Source organism: Vitis vinifera, chromosome 7 (genome assembly GCF_030704535.1).
Source record: "Vitis vinifera cultivar Pinot Noir 40024 chromosome 7, ASM3070453v1".
Classification (NCBI taxonomy): Eukaryota; Viridiplantae; Streptophyta; class Magnoliopsida; order Vitales; family Vitaceae; genus Vitis; species Vitis vinifera.
Genome location: NC_081811.1, coordinates 7,255,092 through 7,267,245, shown reverse-complemented (window position 1 = coordinate 7,267,245; position 12,154 = coordinate 7,255,092). Strand labels below are relative to the sequence as shown.

Genomic DNA, 12,154 nt, shown 5'->3' with positions numbered 1-12,154 from the left:
TGTTGCTTTTATAGATTAATTTTTTTGTATTCATGTACTTAAGGTTCATTCTTTATTATGAATCCATTATTTTTAATGGCTTCATTGCAGGGAAAGGTTGAGGATTCTAGGGTTCAGTCTCAGATACTGTGTACTCAATTTTTGGCTGTCAGCATTTCTGGTAGGTGGAATCCATGAGCCCTTATGGCTCCATTATTTTTCATCTACTGGAGTAATGGATAACAAGTTGAACTTCTGACAAACTTCAAGCATGCCCAAGATTTAGCATTCTCAAGAATAGTTCCCAATTGCAGGAAAAAATTTTGAATATTCATTTATCAAAATCATTTACTCATGGTTGACGAATCCGCCTGTGAGTAAGATTGGTACTAGGTTCATACTGTATCTTCAACAAAATCGTAGTCTATCAAGTGTTCACCCTTCATTCATTAATCATGAAAAGTTGAATTCCTTATTTTGCAAGTTTTGAAATACTATGCCTAGCTAGAAGTGATAGTGGATGAGAAAAGAAGTGGATTGGTTGTATCCTCAGATCTTTTTCTTAATAAATACAAGCAAGGATTTCTTTTCCTTTTTTCTTTTTCTTTTCTTATCTTTTCTTTTCTTCTTTGTTTTGTTTTTTTTTTTTTTTTTTGGGAGAAAAGCAGCCAAGAATTTTAGGTCTGTGTAATCCATGATCAAGAATGATTAATAATTGCTTATGTTGGTGTTAGAGACAATGGCAATGGTTGAGGCAATAGTGGGGTGCAGTTAGTAGGAAGTTCTCCTTGCTAGCATGTGCAGAAGATGTTTTTTTGCAAGAGACATGTGGTAACACCTGAAGGACTGAGACTTAACCCAGCAAATCAATTTGTTGCTGTTTGTCTTGATGATGGAAATTTTATGATATGGCATCAACAGATCATGGTACCAATTCATGGTTTTGGCCTTGAAGGTTTCATTGATGGAACCTCTGTTTGTCCTCCTAAGTTAATTCCTACCATCAATGGAGTCAGACAACCTTACTTGCTCTATTGCTCAAGCATCTCTACCATTAGAATTCTGGGATGGTGTTTACTCCTCAACAGTGTACCTTATCAGCATGTCGCTAACACCAGTCCTTCATGGAAAATTCAGCTTTGGAGTAAGTTGTTTTATAATAAGTTCGACTATTCCTTGTTCAAGATATTTGATCATTCCTATTATCCATTCCCCAGACCTTACAATTAACACAAAATGCAGTTCCGGTCCATTCCATGTATTTTCCTTGGATACAATGAGGGATATAACTGCTTTGATCCAATTGGAAGACTGGATATTTCCAGGCATCTCAGCTTTGATGGAAACACTTTTCCATGTGAATCCATTCAACCTTCAGAGAAGCATACAAAACCAACTACAATCAGTGGGCATTACAGGATACAAACCGGAAAGCTGCTGTGAAGCAAGAACCGATGCTTTATTGAAGAATAAAACCTGGACTTTGATGTCATTACTTTCTGACAAGAAAATTGTGGAATGTGAATCGGTACACGAGAGATTAAAAAGAATTCAAATGGTGCTTTAGCTAGATATGAAGCCAAATTAGAAACAAGAGGTTACCATTAGTCAAACTAGTAACCAACCTAGTGGTTTCGGCAATTGCATTATCTTGAAATGGATTCCATAAAGCCTTTCTTAATAGCATTCCACCTGGGTTTAAGAAACGTCATGAAGAGAAGCAGTTGGTATGCAGACTAAATAGGGCTCTATATGGGTTAAAACTAGTCCATCAAGCTTCGTTTGAAAGACTGAGACTATCTTTAATGCAACTTCGATTCCAGTCATCAAGAGCTTATCAATCTTTATTTATGAATTTTAGTAAAGCTATTATTAGCATCTATGTTTCGGTTAGTGTCGATGACATATTGGTGACTGGGGGTGATCTAGCAGAAATAACACACTCATTGCTTACATGAATAAGAATCTCTCTCAAGGACTAAGGTTGCCTAAACTACTTCCTGGAAATAGAAGTGAGCTATACTAAAGATGGAGGTTTGCTACTTTCACCACAAGGGAAATATATTAATGATCTGCTCTACAAAGAAAAAAATGGCAAATACGAAAGCAATTTCAACGCCAATGGCTAGTGGAGTTCAATTTTCTATGAGAAATGATGGTCCCTTTCAAGATGCAATTTTGTATAGAAGGATAGCAAGGGCTCTACGGTAAATAAGTTCTATAATTTACGTAAAACCCTTTGGACACACATGGGAAAGCCATCAAAAGGATATTGGGGTACTTGAGAGGGACCGTCAATTATGGCTTGCATCTCCCAAAGTCCGACGCTTTGTTTCTTCATGGCTATTCTGATGCAAACTGGGCCATTAACCCAGATGTCAAAATCCACGTCAGGCCACTACATCTTTCTTGGCAAAATCGAGTGTTTTTGGAGTTCTAAGAAACTGGTGAAGCATTGAGGCAGGCAGAGTATAGAAAGCTTGGAAAATGCAGCAGCTAAAGTTGCTTGGTTGAATCTCTCTTGAAAGAACTCAGAATCATGTAAACCAGAACACCAATTCTGTTGTATGGCGACTTCAGCATCGTTTCTCTAAGTGCTAACCTTGTTCTTCACTCGAGAACTAAACACAGTGCTAGCCCTTTATTTTGTTAGAGAGAGTGTGCTCGCCAACACTTCAGCAATTCAACATGTCCTAACCATCAACCAGACGAGAAATTGTCACAAAGTCACTCCACTCATTTTGATGGGCTTTGGAACAAGCTAAATGTGGTGTCATCCTCCTTGCTTAGCTCAAGGGGGATGTTAGAGATAATAGCATTAATTGAGGCAACATTTGAGCGCAGTTGTAAGAAGTTCTCCTTGCTGGCATGTGCTAAAGATACATGGGACAGCACCTGGGGGGTGGGGGTGGTGGTAAATATAAATTCGTAGAATTCCTAAAATTCTTCTCCTCTTTCTGTTGGCAAATCAAAATCAAGTTGCATGTTCATCGGCAGGGCAGTAATAAAACCAGTATCTAAGCAATCTCAATGGGCACTCACAAACGAAAACTGAGGAAGCAATCAAGATAATTTCGATGCATCAATGTTAAAAAGGAAGTTGAGAACCACTTCAAATAGTTCAAAATACATTTCAATAAAGATTGATGATGGCAGGAAGTACATCTAATGTTCATGGTATGGTGTAGCTGGACGTCCTGAAACAGTAACTGAGACCCGATTCTACATTTTGTGTTATGCCTAGAATGCAATGTTTACTCAATAATTTCACCATTGTTCCAACAGTTTTTGTGAACCTGGGCAAAAAATAAATAAAAATTAACAGATCCTCAACTAGCTTCTCTTCTTGATCTGGAAGGAATACTTGAGTTCCATATGGCATCTTCGATCATCATCTTGGAACTGTTGCCACACAGAAACAATGGGTTAATGAAGCATTCCAGTATATGCGCAACATTAGAATTCCTTTCCCCTAAAATTTTCTAGGACCAATGATTTTCAAATGTCGAGTAACCATAAAAAGAGCACAGAGTCACACTTAGTAACTAAACAAGATTTTTTTCCCCCTTAAAATTTGTTTAGAGATCACATAATTTTTCAAACATCAAGTGATAATACAAGGAGCACTAAGTCAAATATAGAAGGGTTAAAAAAGTGAAATGAGCTTGAAGTAACATATAAAAATGATTTATCGACTTTAAATCTATTTTTTATTTTCCTTCACTTGTTCTTTCCTTCTACTTTTCCCCCTTATTGTCTTTTCCTCGCATTTTCCTCAAAATCTCCAGGAACCAAACATAGCCAAGAGATTTTGGGCCTTTTGTCTCTTGTTTTCAATCTTGGAGCAGTTCAAAATGTTAGAATCTTGATTATCGACTAAGCTTGCAAATGCACACCATTTGAACGTACCTTAAGCTTTGCAGAGTAAGTTCCCCTTGCAAGCACCCCAGAAGGAGTAGTTTCATCGTCCAAGGTAACCACATATGGCTCGCGCTGAGGAGCAAATGTACCCAACATTCCCTTGCTTTCATAAACTGAAACCAAAACAGAAAGTTTAATAAATTATAATTTGTCTAGGGAAAATGATATTGAGGGAGCTATTAATCATGCATATTGAGTTCAGTTATTCATGATCAAACAGTATGCAAATTACCAGGCTAACCTTCCTCTTCTCAGTTCTCACAAGCTTCATCATACCATGAACAATGGAGAAACGAATCCACTTGTGAGATGAAAATAGGTATTCGATTAAATCATGTTTGGAATTCATCAACTACTTGGAAAAGGAGGGAGAAAAGGGAAAATAATTCCCAAAAAATTCAGAGACAAGTTCCAACATTCAAGAACTCAGAGAAACAACTCTCTAGAAAATAAAAATTTTATAAGATACTGGAAAAGGAAAAAATGCTATAACACCCATTTGACACCGAAGGAAGCCAATACCTACTCGTGAGGCTCAGCACTTCTCCCCTTAGTGCCATACTGACTTGACCATGCCTCACCTTTGGAAGCATATCATCACTAAAAAGAGCATTTTCCTTAGATCAAATCTATCAAGTTTTGAGACTTGATTTGGAAGTTTCGAATTCAGACTTGGGTCAAGCCAAAAATTGGCTAGAATTTGCTACTTGAATTGCACAAACTCAATCCAAACTTTTACTATTGTGAGCGTTGTCACTCTGAAATCATTTTTTGCTTATTTTGTTTCTGATCATTGAAACTCATCCCATGAAACTGCCATGAATTAGTCCTACCTTGTGAGGTGCTCGCTAGACAAACCAAAGTTGGCACTAATACAAATTCATTACAATATCAAGAATTGCAGTTGTGATTAATCCATCAGCTATGAATATTGCAGACCTCAGAATAAGCAGTGGGAAAGGGATTATTCACCTTGGAATCCACCTTTCCATACCGTGTTGGAGTAGGTCAGGCCAGAGACAATGTTGTGAAGAACAGTGAATGTTAGCTTACGCCGGTAATGAGATCCCTCTTTGAGGATAAAGAGAAAATCATTTTTCTGACTTTCATGAACAGGCAAGGGAGCATTGATTTCCTCAAGATCCTCTGAGACCAATCCTATGGAGTGGAATCTGACTTCAGGATCCATTTGGCCTAAAGAAAAAGGAAAACAACTTCATGAAATAGAATCCAAAATTGGGAAATTCTGATAGGAAAATGAACTAGAGAATATGCGGTTCCCTAAGACCAACCATTAAAATCTTCCTCAAGGCAGCCTAAAAGCTTCTCCTTCCATCTCCTCAAGCTCTCATCCTCCTGGAAAGTAGAATTCAGTTTGAAAATGAAATATATATAAAACCCAAGTACACCTTAAAAAAATAAAGAAAAAAAAATCTAGTTTGCTTTTCTTTCCCCTCCATTTTTCTCAGCAACCAAACAGAGCACAAAGGCGTAAAGGAAACCCCAACATGTCAAATGGGGTTTACGAGATTCCATGAATAAAAAAACAAACAAAAACCCATCTATTCATTCAATCTTATGATCAAGCCAGACCCAAAATCCAAACAAATTCAAATAGAAAAGTTGAGAAGAAAAGAAAAAACAGAAGAAAAAACCTTGTCTTTCTCAAGCTGTTCTTTGAGGGGAATAAGAGGGCCAGGAACAAAACCATCATCTCTATCATCATCATCATCATCGCCATCACAATCATCATTCCCAACAACCTCATCATCTGTCTTCTGAATCATTTCTCTTTGCTTTTCTCCCTTGCCACCAGCTGAAGCTGAAGAACACCCTGAACCCCCACCAGAGGATGGCCCTGCTTCTTCTGCTACCTTGCCATTCTCCATATCTCCCCCCCTCTCTCTCCCCCTCTCCCTCTTACTGCCCACCAATCCACAAAAAGGTTGAAAACCCTTAAACAATCCACAAGGACAAGCAAAACATAAGTATGAATGTTGGGGGCTTCTATCTAAAAACACAAACCCTCTCTCACCTACACTTTCTCACTTGTTTCTATGTTTGTTTGTTTGTCTTTGTCCCTTTATGTCAGCAGTGTCGGCCTACTGTTTCACTGTCCAGTGACCACTGACCAGGCAAAAAGTATACTGTGTTCAAACGGATTCAAATTTTTTCCCCTTTTGCTGCAATTTTCCCCTACGGTTCCCATGCATTTCTCCTATTTGAATTGAATTCATTCCCAGATTCCATATTAATCTTCAGATTCTTCCCTCCATGGTCTCACAAACATTCAATTCCTTCAATTTGAAATTAACACCAACACTTACTAAAGAAAATAAAACTATGAAAAATATTTAAATTGAATCATTTTTATTTCATTTTTCTTCAATTTTTTCACCTTCTATTGAAAAATAAAAGAATTTTTAAGTGTGGTATACATTTTATTTTCTATAAAAATAAATTTTTTAAAGATTAAAGGTAATTATTTTATATAGAATTATTTTCTATTTTAAAAAATAAAAAATAGGAAATATATCCTAATTCTTTTATAGTAGTCATTTTTTTTTTAAAAAAAAAAAGGTAATTATTTTATATAGAAGCTAGTGAATCAGTGGCTTCAGCTTACCTTTTATATTTACATTTAAATTTTTTTTATTTTTTTAAGGGCGAAAATGATGGTATGGATAACGAGGAAGAAATAAAAGGAAAACAAATAGTAAAATATGGTGGGCCCCATTTCGCAATCCCAACTTACAAATTGGCCTACGTTATTTGCGTGATATTCGGAAATACAAATGTTCCTCTACGATGCTGAACAAAAGGTTGGAGCGTCAATAACCAATCAAAATTTGACATTTCAGATCATTGAGTGGCAAAATCGTATTTTTACTGACTTTCAGGGGGTATTTCACTACTCTCATAGTTCCCATGTTTGAAATTTAGTTAAATAATTTTAAAATTATTTTCTAATAATTTTTTTAACAAATAGATTTAATTAAGGTCACATTTTTTAATATTAAATATTAAATATCATTTTTTTTTTCTAACTTTATTCAACAATTCAAAGATATATATATAATAAATGAATCAAAGCTTTCTTGTGATCTCTATATGGTCCTAGAGACATTTTCCCACCTTACCTTTCTACAGTAATCTTATCTTACCAAGCATTTGTCTTGTGCTCTCATTCACTTGAGAAGTAGCTGCTCATTAATGCTTCATACCCTCTGCATTTTTCTCACATTATAGTAAACTTCACCCCCTTTTCTAGGGTTTCAACATCCCACTAATAAATTCCAACACCACCCTCCATTTGAGAGTCAAGCTCAAGACTTATGTTATGAAAGTTGTTGAATTGTAGAAATATTTCTCAAGAGTAGATATTTTCGTGCCCGTGAATGTTTAATTTTGTTTCAAGGTATTATAAGATCAAACGAATCGAGTCTAACGGTGATATATATATTATTTGATTTGGGTCAATTGGACGAAGTTTAATACTGATGTTACATTCTTTAAATTTGATAGACTTTTACGATTTTAAAATACATACTAATTAAGAAAAACCGACTAGAAACTTCTTCTTCAGTGATATCACAATAGTTGTGACTGGAGTTGGGGTTGATTAAAAGCCTCAACCTCGTTGATAGATATAGTTAAGGGTTTTTAGGTGAGGATGAGGTAATGGCTCATGAAGTGCATATGTAGTTGGAGATGAGATGGGTTCAAATTGGGATGCTGACCCAATTGCAAAGTGGTTGTAGTTGGAGATGAGATGGGGGACATTCAAAATGGTGGGTGTCCCCAACAAACACATCTAAATCTAATATGGAGTGCCCACCATGAATTGATCCAATGAGATTAGGAGACTAAAAGCTCAAATCAATTTTCATGAATTTGATTCATAGATATAAATATATTGAACTCAAAATTGCATGATTGATTCGTTCCTACATATTAATTTGGCCTGAATTAAATGATTTTTTTTTTTTATAGGAAATCTTGTAAAGTAGAAAAATAAAAACTTCCTTCTTGTAGCACTGAATTAAAGTGAGTTGAAGTAGAAATTATCCATGGTGGATTTGGATGAACAGTGACTCTCAGTTTAGACGTATTCATAGCTCTTAGATGAGTTGATAGTAGTTTATTTTGGTTCCTAAAGGGATAACAAATTTTTAATCTCATCAGTAAATATGCCTCTGATGGGTGCAGGAAAAATTATATAATCCAGGGACCCGAATAAGGGATGTAACCAGTGAAAGACAGGGTACCGGAAGGAGGTGGATGAAGGTGGCTAAGATAAGTCCTGAGGTGGAAGCAACGAGTGAGGAAGAAGATAAGTAAAGTGGACCTATTTTCTGTAAAGGTATGCTATTTGATATGACTCAGGTTAAAACTCAATTGAACTTCAGCACGGTTATTGTAATCTAAGGATGGCCCAGGAGCCAGAGGACTCAAACCCTGCAAAGATGGCCTCTGGAGGGCACCCCAGCACTACTCCAAGCATGGCCCTTTCCTTAATCCTGCAGGCTGGGATTTAGGGTGAACCTTGTGAGTGCTCCTTACTGCAGGCCTTGGAACCCCCAGTAGGCATCATGTCACTCACACACAGACACAGTGAATATAATGTAACAGAGAAAATGCAGCCAAATTCATACATAATTTATTCATCCTTAAAAGACCATCCCCATCAAGGAATAGGGGTTGTTTTCAAGCCCCCTTCCCAGTTCCCACACATGGGTTTCACCCTTCATGAACTTGAAAAGCTACCCAGAGTTTCACCCATTGGAGCTAAGGTGCTAATATGCAAAAAATCAAGTGAACCCAACGTGATGGAAATCAGAGTAACACTCAAGTAGACAAGGAATTGTAGTTACTTGCAATGGCCAAGTCCAAATGCTGCTACTGCTTCAATCGGTTACAAGGCCAAGCTCCTGAATGCCCACTTTTCCATGATATACATCTAACAACTGAGGCACATCCTTCTCATATTTGATGATGAACCTATCCATGAAAGCCCTCTCGGTGAGCTTCAGAAAAGTGCCTAAACACAAATCCTTCTTTACCAACCCCTTCAATAACAGAACTTTCACCACTGAACACCTTGGAACAATCCTCCTTTCCAAATTGAAAAAGAGGGCTACTGGGACCCTGGCAATGGCTGCAGGCTGCCAACCCATGTTCACAAGATAATCCACGGTGCTCATGATTTTCTTTTCAGACAATTGGAAACATAAGGGATGATTTCTGAAGGCCAACATAATCTCATCCTCGGACAGACCGCACCTCCTATAGGCCTTCATCTTCTGTTTCCAAGTTGATTCAGACATTTGAAAAAACATCTGGAGTGCATTCACGAAGATCAGTTTCTGAGGTTCAAATCCCATTTCCATAATTTTATTGACATCTTTGCTGAACTTATCACTCTTTTGGGCCAGTATAGTAAAAAAGGTTGCTAAGAATGAGATATACGCCATAGGAACTCCAATTTCTCTCAGAAGCGCGGCATTAGGAGGAATGGTCTTCTCCAAATTTTCACAAGGAATCCAGCAATGCCTTACGAGAGCCTTTGCTGCATTTTCGTCACCGATGACCACACCCTTGAAGAGATTATAAGTAGGAATTAAATTCTTTTCCAAGCTCCTACACAAAATATTTGGGGTTGAAGCGAGAATCTTTGCGAGATCCACATGGGAGAGGCCTGCAGAACCAAGAAACTGGAGTTTGGGCAAAAGGGTCTTCACAGGATTGGCTAAGAGCAGTAGAGGAAGCTTGGCTACAATTTTGGAGATATGGGTATCGGTGCATCCATGGTTTCTGAGAAGGGCAAGAACAGAGTCTGGGTTTTTAGGGTTTTCAAATTGTACCTTCTTGGATGTAGAAATGGCCGTTTCTGGGGACAACCCACATGAGCTTATGAGGTAAGAAACTGTAAAAGAACGCTGTTTGGACGATGAAAAACATCTGATGACAAATGGAGTAATATTCCCAAGAAAATGCAGCTGGGTCATTGACGCTCCCTCAATACGCCTCCAGCTTGGGAGTAACCCTAGTCTGCCACGGCGGAAATTACTACACATTTCTCAGGACAAGCTTTATATGATCACCAACGTTGGCTATCCCTGAAAAGTTTCCGCGTGAAAAATTTCTCCAAAATTGTTTTCTATGGAAACAAACAGCCCGCAGAACTTTGCTCCTCCCCCCAACGGTCATAGAACTGAGAAAAGGCTGTGTTGGTACACAGTATGTATAAGAAGAAAATAAAGAACTAATTGGTCGATGAAAAGATCCCTCTACATCTAACATCTCCATATCCCACTTGAGAACTTGAAATCTAATCCATCATCCACAAATATCTTTCACTATTTCGAATTATTCCTGTAGGTTTTAAAAGTGAAGATTATTTTTCCAAGAAAATTTCCTTAGGATTATTTAATGGTTTTAATCAAATAAAAAAAAATCAAAAAACAAAATTAACCTTTTAAAAATAATTCAATCAAATGTCATATTGAGGTCAAAGTAGCATCTATATTGTCAACTTGATCAGATAGCTCACCGTCGAATTGGCTTGGGCTAATTTGCTCAAGTTACACCCTCACTTATATCATTGAAAAGTACTGTTTTCGAACTATCATTTGATCTAAAAATACATAGGGTCTTAATTAGTTTGAGTTTATCGTATTCAATGTGGATTTTATAATTTTGGATTCTTTTTTCTATTTTGGAAATGGAAACCTTCTACCAAATGAACGTGTTATATATATATGTATGCTAATAATATCAAATCTCACAAAACTTGAGTTTGTTACTCTTAATATATAAGGAAAAACTATTTATCATGGATTTTAAATGTTGAAATTCATCTTGATACCATAAACCTTGGATAAACCATTAAGGAAAGTAATTACGCTTTCCTGCAAAATCGCATAAAGGCATTAATTTTCCTTCAACATCATATTGATGAAGGATTAAAAAATGAATATCTCACAATAAAGAACCCTTTTATTCTTTGGATCAATTTAAAAAAGATACAACCACCAAAAGATTGTAATATTGTCCAAAACTTGTTATTATTGAATGCATTTGAGATTACAAGATTTGAAGTTTCTTAGTGAATATAACATTGTATTATTCAAAATTTGCTTCCAATTGAAGTTTTGTGGTGAGAAAGTTACTGAAGAAGATTTGTTGAAAAGGACATTTACTATTCTCCATGCCTTGAATGTGCTCCTACAACAACAATATTGAGAGCAAAGATTTATCAAATATTTTGAAATGATTTCGTGTCTTCTTGTTGCTAAACAAAATAATGAGTTTTTATTGAAAAACCATCAATTTCATCTAATTGACTTTATACTATTCCTAGAAGCGAATGTGACCTCATCCCATGATTCTAGGTGTGGTCGTGGACATGAACATGGTCAACGACACAGTCATGGTTGTGGCAAACATAATTCCAAATACTATGGTGGTCATCAGAGGAAAAATACCACCTACCACCAAAAGTGGAACAATAGTGAAGCGAAATCATCAAAAAATGGGAAAGATATACAAGGTAAACAAACTCATGAATGAATATTACAAATGTAGTACAAAAGAGTATTTGATTACATACCTATTGTACGTCATAACATTTAGTTGACCTATACTAAGTCTCACAAAAGGCAAAAGGAAAGAATGTTGAGATAAACTTTGTTGATAATAATAGAATTAAAGACATAGCTGCTGGACGTATTCAAATTTCTTCATTCCATGTCCCTGGATCTTGTAGGGTGTAAGTAAAACTATCCTAGACTTCTCTAAATCTATCGTAACATAAACATATAACTACAAAAACTATATTAAGATAAAGACCTAGTTGAGAAAAAACTTATACTTGGATTTGGATGTTTCCAAATCAATTCCTCCTAGTGAAGAACATGCCTAAAGGTTTTGTACACTCAAGATCTTCTATATGATGATTTGACTCTCTCTCTCTCTCTCTCTCTCTCTCTCTCTCTCTCTCTCTTTGGAGTTGGAAGACTACTTTCACCAAAAGTAATGGAAACTCTTACCCCTAAAGGGGTATTTATAGGGTTCCCCTACTAAGCTTAAGTGAATTGAGTCTGCCAAGGCTTAGGTCACTTAAACTAGCCCAAAATGGGTCCTAATTGATTAATTAACCATACAAAGTGATTTAATTAATTATTTAGTCCAATCCGGATACCTTATTCACTATCCCTTGTGCAACATTTGCATAATCACAAGAATGCCCTTA

At 36.5% G+C, this 12,154-nt stretch overlaps 3 protein-coding genes across 5 annotated transcripts in view; 1 reads left to right on the top strand and 2 right to left on the bottom strand.

The window, feature by feature from the left end:
- Positions 1–583, top strand: part of LOC100265301 (phospholipid--sterol O-acyltransferase) — a 38,041-nt gene extending 37,458 nt beyond the window's left edge. For 2 of the 3 annotated variants that reach the window (XM_010654095.3, XM_010654096.3), the window contains exon 15: positions 91–583. In XM_010654095.3, coding sequence (XP_010652397.1) covers positions 91–238 — 148 coding nt within the window. In that variant the 3' untranslated portion in view covers positions 239–583. The remainder of the gene's footprint in view (positions 1–90) is intronic. The other variant, XM_002271473.4, reaches the window with a different exon arrangement.
- A 2,448-nt stretch (positions 584–3,031) lies between these two features.
- LOC100254819 (rho GDP-dissociation inhibitor 1) lies at positions 3,032–6,207 on the bottom strand. The gene is made up of 5 exons (XM_002271529.5): positions 5,556–6,207; positions 5,193–5,256; positions 4,873–5,094; positions 3,889–4,013; positions 3,032–3,381 (listed from the first exon to the last, which is right to left on the bottom strand). The coding sequence occupies exons 1-5, from the start codon at positions 5,787–5,789 to the stop codon at positions 3,313–3,315; spliced, it is 714 nt and encodes a 237-aa protein (XP_002271565.1). The 5' UTR covers positions 5,790–6,207; the 3' UTR covers positions 3,032–3,312.
- Positions 6,208–8,807: 2,600 nt separating this feature from the next.
- On the bottom strand, positions 8,808–9,977 carry LOC100249689 (transcription termination factor MTERF2, chloroplastic). The gene has a single exon (XM_002271564.3). It carries the CDS (start codon positions 9,975–9,977, stop codon positions 8,808–8,810), a length of 1,170 nt encoding a protein of 389 aa, XP_002271600.3.
- Between the last annotated feature and the right edge of the window lie 2,177 nt (positions 9,978–12,154).

Excerpts from the sequence above, each read along its gene's own strand:
- LOC100254819 (XM_002271529.5), bottom strand. The coding sequence starts at position 5,789 with ATGGAGAATGGCAAGGTAGCAGAAGAAGCAGGGCCATCCTCTGGTGGG. Across the intron at positions 4,014-4,872 it reads ATGGAAAGGTGGATTCCAAG|TTTATGAAAGCAAGGGAATG; the intron begins GTGAATAATCCC and ends TTTTGGTTTCAG. Across the intron at positions 3,382-3,888 it reads CTTACTCTGCAAAGCTTAAG|TTCCAAGATGATGATCGAAG; the intron begins GTACGTTCAAAT and ends GTGTGGCAACAG.
- LOC100249689 (XM_002271564.3), bottom strand. The coding sequence starts at position 9,977 with ATGTGTAGTAATTTCCGCCGTGGCAGACTAGGGTTACTCCCAAGCTGG.